General features: G+C 34.0%; 1 protein-coding gene across 1 annotated transcript; it reads right to left on the minus strand.

The window, feature by feature from the left end:
* Positions 1–833: 833 nt before the first annotated feature.
* LOC143618397 (uncharacterized) lies at positions 834–4,589 on the minus strand. The gene is made up of 8 exons (XM_077090628.1): positions 4,508–4,589; positions 4,352–4,408; positions 3,062–3,159; positions 2,921–2,990; positions 2,686–2,823; positions 2,561–2,608; positions 1,157–1,216; positions 834–1,059 (listed from the first exon to the last, which is right to left on the minus strand). Exons 1-8 carry the CDS (start codon positions 4,565–4,567, stop codon positions 964–966), a joined length of 627 nt encoding a protein of 208 aa, XP_076946743.1. The 5' UTR covers positions 4,568–4,589; the 3' UTR covers positions 834–963.
* Between the last annotated feature and the right edge of the window lie 11,576 nt (positions 4,590–16,165).

The following is a 16,165-nucleotide window of genomic DNA, read 5'->3' on the forward strand; positions in this document are numbered from 1 at the left end:
CTTCAAGCTACTTAGAAGGTTATTAGCTGGTCTCTCTACATATGCATATCTATATATAATATTTGTATATAAATAAAGTAATAGAATAGATGAGTGTAATCACATGTAAAAGGCAAAAGAGAATATGCAAAGCATGGGTGCTAATGATTGATGCCATCTCAAGTCTCAATATATACCTCAATAAAGGATTATGCTCTTTATTTAGGATATTATCCACATTTACCTTAAAAGGAATAAGAACTTAAATCATATATTCATATGCCTATATGTTTATAAGAAAAAATTCATAAAAATATACAACTAAAATTTTGTATTTAATAACGATGACTAGGATAGAATGATCTCGAGTTTGTTATGCATATTTGACATTACGCTTATAGGCTAACACCTCCATTCACATAGGCATGTTTACTACTTCGTGCAGTGAACAAATTTATTTTCAAAGTTGTTACGGCCGTTAGAAAAATGTATAATAAGATGTAAAGGTACGGGCGCATATATGGATAATCACCCGATCGATTTATTTTAGACGCATTTTATTGCATATTAATTAATTTTGAGTTCAAAGTAATCTTTCTGGGTAGAGGTGCGCAAAAAAACCGGTTCCGGAAAACCGATTCAACCAATACCTGGTCAAAACCCGATCCGACCCGATGTTGTCCTACCCGAAACCCAATAAAAATCAGGTCAAATACCCAACCATACCTGAAACCGATTTCTACCCAACCTGGTTCTTGACTTTTATTGACCATACCACGCAGTTCCGATTCTTGAAAATACCCGGTTTCTGCACCTCTACTTGCGGGTAATTAATGATACATGAATTCTTGTTGGGCCAAAGGTTAGAAGCAGCAGCCCACAAAGTGAATAAAAATAAATTCCTGTTTTTTTTTTCCTTTTGTACCAATATACACAATAACATCAAAGTTACAAACTTAAAAACCCTCATTATATCGCGGACTCTTATTTCGTTTTAGGAACAAACCTCCATAAGTCCACAGTGATATCAACGTCTTTTTTCTTGTGAAATTTGTATAATTTCGGTAGATCATATCGAAGCTGCAAAAACAATACATATAACCAAATAAAATAAATATAAAACTATAAAAATTACAAGAAAAGTCGTAACAAAATTATCAAGCAAAAATTAATTTACCTCGCATATGACCTCGGCACTACTAGCATTGTAATCTCGCAACGCTGCTCTTTTAATATGCTGCAAAATGAGCGGGTCAAGTAACATGTCAAACAAGCCATGTTGAGTTGGGTCGATCCACTTAACACTTTTTTGGGGCTGTTTTTATAAAACTTTATGAACAATGTATGATTTAGTGATGTTTATAAAAAACTATATTATTACAATGATAAGCTAATTTAATTTTGAACTGTACCGCAAATATATCCAACATTGTTCTTTATGGTAATATAGCTTGAAAATTTATTCGCGGGCCAAACTTGATTAGACAGATCTCGAGCTCTATAAACTTGAAAATTACCAAAATGAACATGTTTGACTCAGAAATTATCAAAAATGAACATGCCTATTTTAGCCGACATCCATTCAATCATTGAGTTTTGATCCAATAAACCAAGTGACTCGTCAGGGGGGGGGGGGGGGTAGCTGACTAAGCCTTAGTCGTCACTTTATGGGCCCTCAATTTTGTGACAAGTAAACAAAGCCCACTTTCAACCAATACAAATTCGACACGTGTTAAACACAACTAAACTTAGCTTACATCTCTAGTTTATTAGCCGGCATTCTTGACTCTTAGCTGGCTTCTTATATTCCTTCTTAGCCGGCTCCAACTCAACTCGTAGGCTAAAGCTTCACTTAGCCATATTCTTTTATTTCTTTTAACCGCTCAATCTTAGCCACCAAAGTTGGAGCCGGCTAAGAAGAAATATAAGAAGTCGACTAAGTGAATAGATACATATCCCGATGCCGGCTAAGAGTCAAGTATGCAGACTAAAAAACTAGAGATACATGCTAAGTTTAGCCGTGTTTGACACGTGTCGAATTTGTATTGGTTGAAAGTGGGCCTCGTTTACTTGTCACAAAATTCAGTGCCCCATAAAGTGAGGATTAAGGCTTAGTCACCTTAGCCGGCTACCCTGACGTGTCACTTGTTTATTGAATCAAAACTCAAAGATTGAATGGATGTGGGCTAAAATAGACATTTTATTTTTGAAAATTTTGGGTCAAACATGTTCATTTTGATATTCACTTATTTATGTGTGTGTGTATGTGTGTGTATATATATATAGCTGTATATATATATACACAATTATAAACATTTTTATACATAATATATACACAATTATAACTACAAATATATATATATATATATATATATATATAAAATAATTATCTATGTTAATAAATAAAATACTAAATAACTAACAAGAATTAAACAAAGCCTGATCCGAGCTTGAGCTTGAAAACTTACTCAAGAGCCAAACTTAAGCTTTAGACAGAGCTCGAGCTCACTTAACTTAATGTTTAAGCCACAAGATTTGTCTATGATATCATTAGCAATAATGTTTATTTAAGAAGACTTACTTCTCTTGTTGATGTCTTGTGCAAAGAATACACAGCTTGAGAAGCAACCTGATTACATTGTATGCACTATGAGAAACTTAATTTAAAAATTAATATTGAAGTTAACTCATTTTTGTATGTTTTACCTTTAATGCAACGGACAGAAACTCCATGTCAGCGCCCTTTTTCCGTGTTCCAAATGGCGGATTCATTACAACAGTATCAACAATTTGACCTCTCCATGTTAGGTTCTTGATTTCGGATTGAATTAATTCCAGTTCAACCTGATATATTCAATTTTTATAAAAATTTGTTAATTTATAAGCTACAAGGACTCTTGAATTATAAAGAATAAGGATGCAAATATGCAAAATAAATTACCTCCAGCTCATCAGCATTGACCGATGCGATTTCTAACGACTCATCATCAACGTCTATGCCAATAACACGCCTATTAAACACAAAAACAATTAAAATTAAAACAGGTGATAATAAATCTTAAAAAATATAAATAAATCTTACTCTGCATCTAGGAGAGTAGCAGCAAGACCTAAGGTGCCACAACCGCAACCAAAATCGGCTACTACTTTTCCTCTTACATCATCAAATGAATTCTCTGCCTGGCCGATTAAAATTGAAAACAAAAGTTTATTTAAATGATGAATAATAGGCCTGCAAACGAACCAAACGAACATGAATGTTCATTTGTTAAACTTTAACCCAACAACCAATCGAAATCTAACATACAAACGGAGTTTTCTTGTTCATGTCCGTTCATTAATAGTATATTAGTATATATGAATAGTTCACGAACATAAACAAACGGACACAAACAAAACAAATTAGTCTGCTAGACCAAAACAGTTGATAAAACTCGACTAAACTGTAATGGGCATAAAAGTTTTAGATAAATATATACACAAACAAAAATGAATGAACTTAAAACAAACATTAACTAACAAGCATAAATGAATGTAATCGAACAGGCATAAACAGCCTAGATGAATGAACGTTCACAAACACAAATGAACGAACAAGACGTGTCCATGTAATCATGTTCATTCATTTAACTAAATGAAAACAATGTTTAGTAAACGGAACATAAACGACTTTCCCGCCAGACGGTTCATGAACCGATACAGCTCAATACATTAAAGTTGTAAAATAATCAAATTAAATCACTTTTTCAAGCTCGAGCCAAGCCCAAGCCTCAAACATAACTTTTTCATTTAGGATCTTCGAAGCTTAACGAGCCTTGGGTATTTTTGGGTTTTACCTCTTTTGGACTTCTATGTATTAATTTCACACTGCAAAGCCGAGCTCGACCCGAGATTTGCCTCGTTTAAGATACTACTCAAACTCGAGCCAATCTTAGACTCGTTTAAGGTTCTTCCCAAAATATAACAAAATAATTAAAACGCGTATAAAAATTAATTAATAATAAATAATAAACGAGCCCGAGCCTGAAAAACCGACTCACAAGCTGAACTTTTGCTCGTTTGAACTACACAAAGCCGAGCTTAGGCTCGTTTAAGGTTTTTCTCAATATATAACAAAATAATTAAAAAAAAAAGCATATAAAAATCTATTTTACTAATCAATCGATTCGGTTTGTTCCATTCTTTTGTTAGTTTTCGGTTCGGTCCAGTTAACTTCTTTAAATCTGAGTGTACAATACAAACCAAAATCAATTGCCTGTTACTCTGTTAATTCGGTTTTCGCTAAATATCAGTTCGGTTTCGTTTAATCTATTTTACTAACAAATCAGTTCGGTTTCGGTTAACTGAAACCAGAGACTAAATAAATATGTACCGTGTAAAGCATACGAGACGCAATGTGAGCTCCAGTTGGATATTGTTCCAGTTCAATCTACAATTCAACAACATAAATAAACCAATTTTTGCAATTTAATACATAAAACTTTATAAAAAGTTAATTAATAAAAAGTGTGTGAATCTATTTATTTACCTTTGGATTCTGAAACTGTTGAAGATTCCCGAGTAGGCTTTCTAATTGCTTTAGCTTCATCTAGTACGAAGATTCTGATACAATATACAACGGTGTATGTATGTATTTGTAACTAGAATCTAGCCCTAATATATATATGTAATAACCACTTTTGGTTGGTTATTGGGCCAAAAACATGCTATTCATATGGGCTTTTCTTTTCTATTCTTTATAAATACAAAACCGAGCCGAACTTGAGCTTCACATAGGCTAAAACTCAGCTATTTTAACTAACGGTTAATCGGGATTAGTAGGGATTATTCATATTGGGAATTGGATTTATATGTAAATTTTCAAATATACATATATATTCCAAATTTTATGTATAAAATCTTGAATTTTGACTGATTTTGGAGAAATGGGGATTAATCGGCGACGAGTCGGTGGGTAGCGATTAGTCGGGATTTTTATAAACATTGTTCGTGAGTAGTTTACTAGTTTTTCAAGTTGGTTCTGCTCGCTGGCTACTTTTTTTCTAATTTGTTTATGTTTATAATCATTATTTTTATAATAAAATTAATTTAAATTATTTTTTATTATTATTACACTTTTATATATTGATCCTTTTATATATAACACAAACCGAACTACATCTGGATAATGGGTAAGCGAGCAACTAGTTGTGTCGCTATCCCATTTTGAATCGCAAAGCCTATTCTACTAAATATAAATCCTTGGTTCCTCGGGCTCTGCGAGTCACTGTGGACCACCCTCTACACCCGCTCCAAGAAGCGAACCGCCTCGGGAGCTAGGGATCCAAAAGTGTCGAAGGCAAATGGAATGAACACGTGCTGATTCTCCAAACACGATGTCTCATGCTTAGCAACCTTCCTATACTCCGCTCTCAAAACCGCCTGTCCCGGTACGAAACCACTGTCTCTCAGCCTCACCAACAGGGACACCCCAGTGAGGTCAACACACGCATGCTTACCCCCTGCCCAGTCAAACACAAGAACATCCGCAGGACACAGGGTAGATCTTCCCTCTCACGGATCAGTCGAAAAGTTATAAAATTAATTATAACTTTTTATATAACATAGTATATATATTGTTTAGTTAGTTTTGTCGTAATTATATATATATAATGATTAAAAAAATGTTTACTAAATATTTTAAATGAAAACTATTTAAACAATAGGCTCGCTTAAGATTGAGCTCAATAAGTGTACCTCGAGCTCTGGTTTATTCATAAAACAAACTTATTTTTAGGCTCGAGCTCGGTTAAACTCGATTTTAGCTTCTTATCAGTCGATTAACCTCAAATTTTTGCAATTCAAAATGGTAGGTCAGGTCGGGTCGAGTTCAAATTAGATGATAGAATGTAACTAGAATCTAGTCATACTAATTAGTAACTGATTCTGGTTATTGGGCCGTAGATATTATTACCATGGGCTTTTCTAAGCCCAAATATTATAATTGTTGTTGGTCTGTTGTATATATAGAAGTTGGAACACATACATTTAAATGAGCCTCTTTAAACGTAAGGGTACTCGGGGCGTGAATCGGGTAAGCCTTCGGGTTAGTCGGTTTCATTGGCTACATTGGTGCTACCATATCGGCTTCTACCATTGGCTTGTAATTTCGGTTTCGTGAAACCGATTGTGAGTGTGTGATACGTGAGTTAATCAAGTTGCTCGTCGTGCTCCCTTAGTGTATTCAGGTAGTGCAGTCGGCTTGTAAAATAGGTTAGGTGGCACGTGAACTGGTTTGTGGTCTCGGTTTACACCCCAAGCCCCCTAAATAATTATGATGGCCCCAGGCAAGGTCAAGCCAGACTCCTTTCCTGGGTACATTTGATCAAAGTATCCGTCGACTCATTCTCTCACTTTCTCTTAACATGCTCGATCTCATATGCACTGTTATCGAGGCTTCGGATCGAGGAAAAGGAATAGGCTAAGTAGGTGTTGGTTTGTACAAACGTTAGGTGTGTTGGGAATTCCTGAGTCGGTCCGTGGATTGGTGCGTGGGACTGCTAGGATATTAACTTGGCATGCAAGTTAATCTGGTTATTTATGAATAATTATTTTATGGAAAATCTATTTAAGGTTTAGATGGAGATAATTATTGCGTTGATATTATTTTGTTCTAAATATATTCTAACGCGTTTAGGTTAGTTTATATATACCGTGTTTAAAGGGTAGGGACATTGTATCAAGTTTTTGAGTCAGATTTCTTGATCATTAATAATATTGGGTATTAGCCATATTGTTTGTTTTCTTCGTTCTTGTTCATTACACACCTTTGATTACCATAATTGGTATCAAAGCCTAAGACGGGACCAGGAGGTACAACTGGTGAAGGTCTGATCACGAGCAAAGGAACAGACATCGTGCAGAAATAATATCGATTGGAAGTAACGGACAAGGGATTTCCAAGAAGATAAGTTATTGATTTAATCGTGTAAACTCTTCATATATTAAAATCTTAAAAAAAGTCAAACATGTCGGCTTGTCTTTTGTGGATTTGAGTTTCGCACAGTAAGAAACTTGGTATCACACTATTTGAATTGAGTTATTGATTTATCAAAAAAAAAGGCAACGTTTAGAGATGGGTGATCGACCACCAGCCAAAGAAACGAACACAGGTTCGTTTCAGTGTCCGAAACTAACAACAACGAATTACACGGTTTGGGCTATGCACATGCGTGTGCTGATGAATGTGCATGGTGTGTGGGACACGATCGATCGGGGTAACGGCGATGCAAAACTAAACAATATTGCAATTGCTTTGATTTTTCAGTCGATCCCTGAAGCACAGATTTTACAAGTGGGTAATCTGCGCACGACGAAAGAGATGTGGGAAGCGTTAAAGACCCGACATCTAGGTGCAGAACGGGTGAAGGAGGCGAAGCTCCAAACCCTAACGTCAGAGTTCGATGATGTGGTGGGTCGATTAAAAGCCTATGAAGAGAGAATAAAAGAAGACAATCTTCAAACCGAGAGCAGTCAAAGTCGGTTAATGCTCACCAAATCTGAACCGGTTAGCAGGGGTCGAGGTCGAGGATCCTATGCTTCATGAGGACGGGGACGCGGCCGAGATGATAAGAAAGGAAAAGGTATGGAACGAGATTTGTCACATATTAAATGCTATAGGTGCGATGAATTTGGGCACTTTGTCTCGTCTCGAGGTGCCCCGACCGATTTCGGAAAGATGAAGTAAATCTAAACCGAACAGAAGAAAATAAAACAAATGGTTTAGATGCTTCGTTTTTCATGATGGAAGGTGTTCGGGAAACCGTATACCTTAACGAAGATAAAGTAATTCCGACGAAGTACGATACCGATTCGGGTGAGACCGACATGTGGCACTTAGATAATGGTGCGAGTAACCATATGACGGGAAACCGTGAATATTTTGTGGAACTAAACGAACAAATAGACGGACGAGTAAGGTTCGGGGATGGTTCGTGTGTGCCGATCAAAGGGAAGGGTTCGATTGTTTTTAAAGGTAAAAGTGGAGAACATAAACTGATGACCAATATTTATTATATTCCGGGTTTGCAATGTAATGTGATTAGTTTGGGTCAAGCAACCGAGTCAGGTTGTGATATTCGGATGAGGAGTAACTACTTAACGATGCATGATAGTAGTGGAATGTTACTAATGAAGGTAACGAGGAACTCCAAGATGCTTTATAAAATCCGACTAAATATTGGGAACCCAACGTGTTTACAAGCAAAATTACCAGGTATGTTCTCCGGTGTTTGCGGGTCAATAGACGTCGGATCTGGACGAGTGAAACCGAACCCAACCCAAACTAACAGCAGCAATAGCGACGCTTCAGGTACAAACTGCTGCAATAGCGACGATGAAACTGTCGCAAACAGCAGCAGTTTAGTCGCTAACAGCAGCAATAATGATGAAACTGTCGCTAACTGCAGCAATGAAAGTGTCGCTAGCAGCAGAATTCCCGTCGCAAACTGCAGTAAGGTAAATTCCAATGATGAACTCGAAGAACTACTAGTGTTATTGAATGATGATTTAAGTAGTTTTGATGAAGCGAAATCGAAACCCGAGTGGATGAAAGCGATACGGGCCGAGAAAAAGAAAACGTGGAGTTTGACGGGGTTACCAAATGAAGTTAAACCAATCAGTAAACGGGTATTCAAGGTAAAACGGAATCCCGGCGAGTCGATAAACAAACACAAGGCGAGGCTTGTGGTGAAAGGATGCGTGCAACAACCCGGGATTGATTATGACGAAGTGTTCGCCCCGGAAGCACGAATCGAGAAGATACGGTTTTTAGTTGCTCTCGCGCGGATTAAATTCAAGTCGATGCAAGCCTTGTTAAAGTTAGAAGATCTCCCTTGTACGACTCAGAAATTCAGGGGGTGATTGTTGGGAATTCCCGAGTCGGTCCGTGGCTTGGTGCGTGGGACGGCTAGGATATTAACTTGGCGTGCAAGTTAATCTGGTTATTTATGGATAATTATTTTATGGAAAATCTATTTAAGGTATAGATGGAGATAATTATTGCCTTGATATTATTCTGTTCTAAATATATTCTAACGCGTTTAGGTTAGTTTATATATACCGTGTTTAAAGGGTAGGGACATTGTATCAAGTTTTTGAGTCAGATTTCTTGATCATTAATAATATTGGGTGTTAGCCATATTGTTTGTTTTCTTCGTTCTTGTTCATTACGCACCTTTGATTACCATAAGGTGTATAGAGCTTGAAACTCGTCACTTTTCAGGATGGAGTCTCGTTCCTATTTAAAGATGAAGGATGATTTGATGTCTTGTCGCTTAATTCGATTAATAGTAGATGCACGTTGCATAAGTTGTCTTACTCCATATAGTGTTGCTTTCCCTCTTATTTATGGATTTATGACTTTTTTTTTTGTCTAGTGTCTTGCTAGTCTTTAATAATATGCCGTTCTAAAATTTCTTATAAAAAGTACTAGTAAATACACACATTTATGACACTTATGTCTTGTTTGGTTCGTGAAATTCTTCTTGATTAAAACGGGATTTAATTTCGTCTTGAAAAAACTTGTTTTGATTGGTCAATAAATTAAAACTAACATTGGATTTCATTCACATGGATGTTAAATTCTTTCATATACTTGATGAGATCTAAAACATTCATGAACCTAAATTGATTTTTTACTTGTAATGGGTATTTGAAAACTCAACAAAGATCATGATCACTTTCCAAAACCAATACCAAACTACCACGAAAACCAACAGTTATGATCTTAAACTCTGATATATTTTTTAACACACACCCAAATACAATAATATTAGGAGTGTTAAACAGACTGTGCACAAGAACCCAAAAATTTGACACGAATTCGAACCCAAAATCGTGTCAAGTACGTGAGCCTGAACACGATACAAGTATTTGTGGATTGACCCTAACACGACCTGGTTGACCCGAAAGTTTTTTTTCTTTTTTACTTTTTTTTTCCACAAATTAATACTTTAATTTGCATTTTGCAAGAAAAAAAATAAAATTTATATAAAACAATGACATTTTAATCATATTATAAAATATGACGTTAATTTCTTTTTTAGCTTTATATTTTAGTTTAAGATACCCAACCAATATAATTTATTACATAAAATATAATTTCAAAAAACTAAACGTGTTAAATGGGTCAACCCATGAAGCACCGGGTTTGACCCAAAACTGACCCTAACCCGTTTATACCAAACCAAACCCGCAAATTTCATGTGAAGTTCTTGTGTTTTCGGGTCGTATCTAAAGTTTGCACCCCTAAATAAGATTTTTTCTTACTATTCATAAAAAGGTTCGAACTAAGCCCATTCTCTCATGGGCTTAACTTGGAACAGTCTTTTAACCAAACCGGTCCATAGTTATCACTCCCAACTTTTTTTATATTTTGTAACAAAACTGTGAATACGGACGAGAAACACAAGTGGTTCCTTTAGTACGACGAGTCAGGGACGTGTTTGGCTTTAGGGTAACCGCGCAAGTCTATTCTAATGGTTAAGTTGGGACCCATTGGTTATAACCCATATTAGATGGATTCAGTTTTTTATGGACCCAATGGTGTGGTGTTTCTGTAGGCAATTTGTCATGACTAGCACCAGACTCATCTCAGAATTCATGTGGTATTATTGCACATGGCCAACCCAACTCTCAACCAATCCTTTGAAATTTCCTCATTGTTTTCTATCAATGGCACTAAAGCAATGCTACAGTTTGTTCCAACAACTTTGCATACTTTAATTTATGTTTTTTAATCTTTTAAACCATATAAATACGCGTCGATGTGACCATGCGTCGGTGTACACACATATATGTGTGTATGTACGTGCGTGTGGACGTATGCATGTACTTTTATTTTTATGGTCAATTAGTTTACATGGTTTATATAAAATGAATGTAACACATTGAACCCGTGTGGCCAACCCCGAGAGAGAGGAGGGGGAGACCATGCAGGGACTGATACCCTCAACTTTGTCAGTAAAGTCTAAATATTTAAGTTTTTAGCACTGTTATGAAACCATCACGTATATTATATATTTAGCAGTTTGTAAACATAAATGGATGTGCAAAATTAGTCATTAACTATCATTTGCACCCACTTGCAACCTTCAAAAACTAGATTGATCCTGAATTTCTTTTCTATATCTGTCACTGAGACAAATGCTACGATAGTGAAAGTTTTAGTGTTATTCTTATTTAAGAAATAATATGCTATAGGTTCGTATAATATAATTACTACGTACTCATAAACCTTATAAGTTGTTCTGGTTTGATCTGACCCGACTTGTTTTCCAGCTCATACTACAAAAAAATGTGGATCTATATAATTGCCATTAGGTTATTGTCTCTAAAAGAGAAAAATTACTTACCGATTAGAAGTGTGACTCTTACATATAGAGGTGGCTCTTTTAGACATTTGTGCAATATGGCAATATTATAACAAAGATATTATTATAAGAATAATAGTTAACTTATAGAAAAAGTATGTAGTGTTTTTTTCCTTTTTAACAACAAAGGTGGACATCTAAGATCACGTTGGCAAATGAATCATAATTTTGCTTAAATAGCATAATGTGATTACCTGACCCGTCTATCTATGAAAAGACCTACAACTAAAAAATCACTATCTTTTTAATTTAACCTGAAACAATATGTTCCACGCGAGACTTGAACTCATAAGTCTATTGTTGCTGGACCATTTGACTGTCAAACTTTATATAACATTGAAATGTAGGCAATTTTGGGCATGTCAAGAAGGGGGACACTTGGCACACTAGGACAACGAAAGCTACTTAGCTAGGGGCTCACCTACATAAATTAACTCACCAATATGGCAATATGTCAAGAAAATACAAGAAAATACATAGTTGGTGTATTAATTATTCAAATAGGGGACCACTATTGATACTTATTTTTCCATACTTAAAAAAAAAAGTTTAATTCTAATTTTTATTTATATATATATATATTTCTATAGATTAGGATTGTGTTTTTGCTATAGATGTGTATCATGTAATATTTTTTTGGTAAATAAGTTTGAAGTACTAAAGTTATTTTTGTATAAAATTTTGGCTTCAATTCTCGGTCTCTAATCCTTACGCGAATAAGAAGATAGTCGTGTCTGTGTGTGTTAGTTTGCAAGACCTCATCTTTTGTATAGGTTTTCTTAAATGAAGGTGACGTAGTTTTGTAGTTTTGTGACCGCAACAACTAAATTAAGGTAGGTTTAGATTGGTTTTGTAGGATGTGTTGGTGTGTTTTACGTGATTGACTTGGGTAGTGTTGTGAGGCGAGTAACAGGGCGAGAGTCAAGAAAACAAAAATGACTAGAAGAGGTTCAATTTTTTATTTTTTTTCCTTTTGTTTTCTATATTCTTGTAGCTTCTACCATTTTTTAGGAATAATTACTTAACAAGAAACTAAAATGAAAGAATAATTAGCCATATGTTGGCACATGAGAAAAAAAAAACAAGAGAAAAACAAAAGGAAATAGAATTATAAAATCACATGATTTTCAGGATGTAAGGTCAAATATTACATTAATTAACATATATTAAATTCGTTACATTAAATATATCTCTTCTAATAAAAGCCTACCATTTTTGTCACTTGTCAATACCATAGCTCTCATCACCTTTTTTAACAAATTTTCATATATGGTCCTTATCTTTTAAGTCATTTCAATATATGACATTAAAATTATAGGTTTTATTCCAACTAAATTTGTTACTACATATAATAAGTATTCTCCATATGGATTGACAAGAGACAATTAGTCATAAGTGTTTATTATGGTTTATATTCAAAATAATAAACAATAAACATTCGATTCATAATATGTGGAATGAGAACAATCAACTTGGACAAAATCTTGATAATGTCGGCGGCTAAGGCGTAGCCTTTAATACCTAAAAATACATATGATTTTAAAACTAAAAGTTTTCGGGTTGACCCGAAACTTAGAATTCGGACCCAAGAACCAACCCGAATTACTTCGGTTCAGGTTCTGGTTAGTATTTTCTTGGGTTCGAGTTTCTTGAGTCGGGTTAGTTTGGGTTCAGGTACGGGGTTTCTTGAGTTGGGTTTCATGTTACGGGTAAAAGTGACAGCCCCACTTTCAACGATTATTTATAAGAATCACCACATTCACTTTATGCAACTTTAAATCTTATAATATTATTCTAACTAAGAATAATCACTATTATTTGAACATGGTTTTAATGTTAGTTTTTATTTTTCATTTTCCTGGCAATTACATTTATATGAAACAAACAAATCATTTTGTTATATTTAAATTTTCAGTTTTTATTTTGCTTGATTAATTAAATTTTAATTGTAAAATATAAAGTTAATTAAAACATTTGTCATACACATAATATTAATAACAACAAATTTATCATGATCAATCAATTTCAAATCGTAAAGATTCTAAGAATGATTATATCATCAAAGTTCAGGTATATGGTTTTTGAGATAATCATGTTTTTTTTATAAACATGAGCAGATATTCTCAAATGACATGATATTTTATATGTATGAATATTTTTTTTATTAGTATCATAGATATATATCATTTATCTAGAATTGGTATGTACTTAGAGAACCTTTTTTTGTCACACGGACAACTATATATGGCTATATCAAGAGTTATAAGCAGACCTATATGTTACTTTATTAATAACTACAAGCAGACATGGACTAAAGATTTTGATTTTTGATAAACAATGTATACCTGCTAATACAATCACAAATGTAATGTAAAAGGAAGTTTTTACCTATTTGTAACATATCTATGTAATCTTAGTTATGTAATTTTAATTTAATTATAATTGTATTAACAATATATAATCAATTTCTTGAATGTCTTTCACTTAATGGTCAAAAGTTTAAAATTTTCAACAATTACCCGTGTAATATACGGGCCTCAAACTAGTATAAAATATTATAGTCTATTGGTACATTCACAACCTATCTATCAGAATTTGATGGGAGATATGAATGCTGTTACACACTTATTTATATCAAGAAATCGTTCTTTGCAATTTTATACAATTTAGGTGTATTTTAAAGTATAACTAAAAAAACAAATGTGGTTTGGAAAATAAGTGAAACCAGCCTAGGTTAATGGACACCTAAAACATTTAAGCTAACAGCAAGTTGTTAAATAAACAAATAATTAAGATAATAAAATGATATGATCATTTCTACAACATTGAATTCCAACCTTAGCCATACATCTTTTGTCACTAGTATCAACATTTTTAGCCTCAACAAAGCAACATTATTAACTTGTACGTATCATACATATACAATAATTTATATATATTATTTATGACTATAGTTTGTGTATATATAGCAAAATCTAAAGGTACTTTTATAATAATTTTGTACATATTATCATTTATTATGTAATAACAATAAATATAGTATAGTTGAAATTCATATCATATTTTGTATAAAACTAAGACAAAAGTTTTATATTTATATGTGCATCCTTTTAAAAAGTTAATTACTTAACTTATTATTGATGGATAATGGGAAAACATGTAAAAACATATTTAAGATGTTACTTATTTACAAGGTCATGTACTAATAGTATATTTTGAAAAGTAAGAGTTTAAAACTTCTAACCATAACTTATTTGTCGATAATGATCTATATACTTACATTTTGATCAATAATAATCCTAACTTTTATTTTTGTTGTTAGAAGCACTCCTGATAGCATAATCATCATAGTTTTATACTTGATTTTCACTCATATTTACTCACAATAATGATAATGAACAAAATGAAGAAACGTACTAGCGAATCAACTATAAACCAAATGTAATTGAGTGTAAAATATGTGAGGATTATGCTACAGGGATTGCTCTTTGCAACAAAAGTAAAAGCTAAAAGTATTGTTGGTCTAAGCATATGTATAAATTACTATCGGTCAATAGCTGACTTTATTTTATCTACTAATTTGTATCCTATGTTTATATATTGTCTAAGTTAAGTTGTATTCATATGGATCTTGTTTCGTTCTATGTACATAGACAAGGACCTAGTTTATGTAATATCTTAATAAATTAAAACACAGGACAAAACAAGCATGTCATAACCCTTAGGTGTGCGATCCGTTGTCATTTTATAAGGACGTAATAACTGCTTTTATAAATATATATCTTAAACCATGGTTTTTGTCATGTTCAGTTTATCCAATAACCTGAAAATCAATTGTGTAGATTAAATGTTGAATTGATCTGATGTGTTATTTTCTTATTTATAATAAATTATTCTCATTGACGGGTGGTCCATAAGACAACCCTTAATTGATTTAAAGCCGTAATAATCATGATTTAAATTTGTTTATTTTGTGGAATTAGATAACTACGGTATTATTGGTGAATTGTAGGCTCAAAGGGGGTTCCCGGGGCTATTATGGAGTATACCGAGGCAACCGAATAAGCCGAAGACGCGCGAGGGGTCAAAAGAAGTGAAAACGAGAAGGCGCGGTGGAAGTCCACCATGGCCCACGGTCCAGACCGTGAGCCACGGTCCAAATGTGCAAATCAAACAGAAGCCACCGTACCGTGGCTGGTACGGTGGCCGTGGAGATCACCGTGACCCACGGTTCCACCGTGGGCCACGAACCTGAAGAAACAAGAAGTCCACCGTGAACTGTCATTTTCACTATCTTAATTGTGAAGAAACAAGAAGCACGGTGCGGGTCGTAACTGTCATTTTCTTTCATTATTTTAATCGGTTTTTGGATGGTCTTTTCACTATCCTTCATTCTAAACAACCTTAAGACGAATTTTTGAGAGGAAAATCAAGACTTTGGTGATTATAATCATTGGTTTGAGTTTATGATTCATTGGATTATCTTAATTGAGGTGATGATTAATCAAACAATGTGTGGCTAGTACTCTTTATGTTCTCTCCTAAATTGTAAGGTTTTCTAATTGGATATTTGTTAATCGTTTATGTTATTTGTGATATAGTATTTTGATCATATGATTATTGTGCTATGGTTATTGTGTGTTTGTTTTGTAATTGTTAGTGTGGTATAAATTCGTGTTCTTGACTATCCGTTTTTGGTGCCATAGGCAATCGAGATTTAGTAGAAGAGAATTAGGGTTAACAATACTAAACTGATTTTTGAGTAACAACCTTGC

Source organism: Bidens hawaiensis, unplaced genomic scaffold, assembly GCF_021521415.1.
Source record: "Bidens hawaiensis isolate Kalapana, Puna unplaced genomic scaffold, B.hawaiensis_p1.1 tig00073274_1, whole genome shotgun sequence".
NCBI classification, from domain to species: Eukaryota; Viridiplantae; Streptophyta; class Magnoliopsida; order Asterales; family Asteraceae; genus Bidens; species Bidens hawaiensis.

What these genes read in the sequence shown, in the direction of transcription:
- LOC143618397 (XM_077090628.1), bottom strand. Translation starts at nt 4,567, where the DNA reads ATGAAGCTAAAGCAATTAGAAAGCCTACTCGGGAATCTTCAACAGTTT. An exon ending in TCAATGCTGATGAGCTGGAG is followed by an intron (nt 2,824 to 2,920) that starts GTAATTTATTTT and finishes TGAATATATCAG; the next exon opens with GTTGAACTGGAATTAATTCA. An exon ending in ACAAGACATCAACAAGAGAA is followed by an intron (nt 1,217 to 2,560) that starts GTAAGTCTTCTT and finishes CTCATTTTGCAG; the next exon opens with CATATTAAAAGAGCAGCGTT.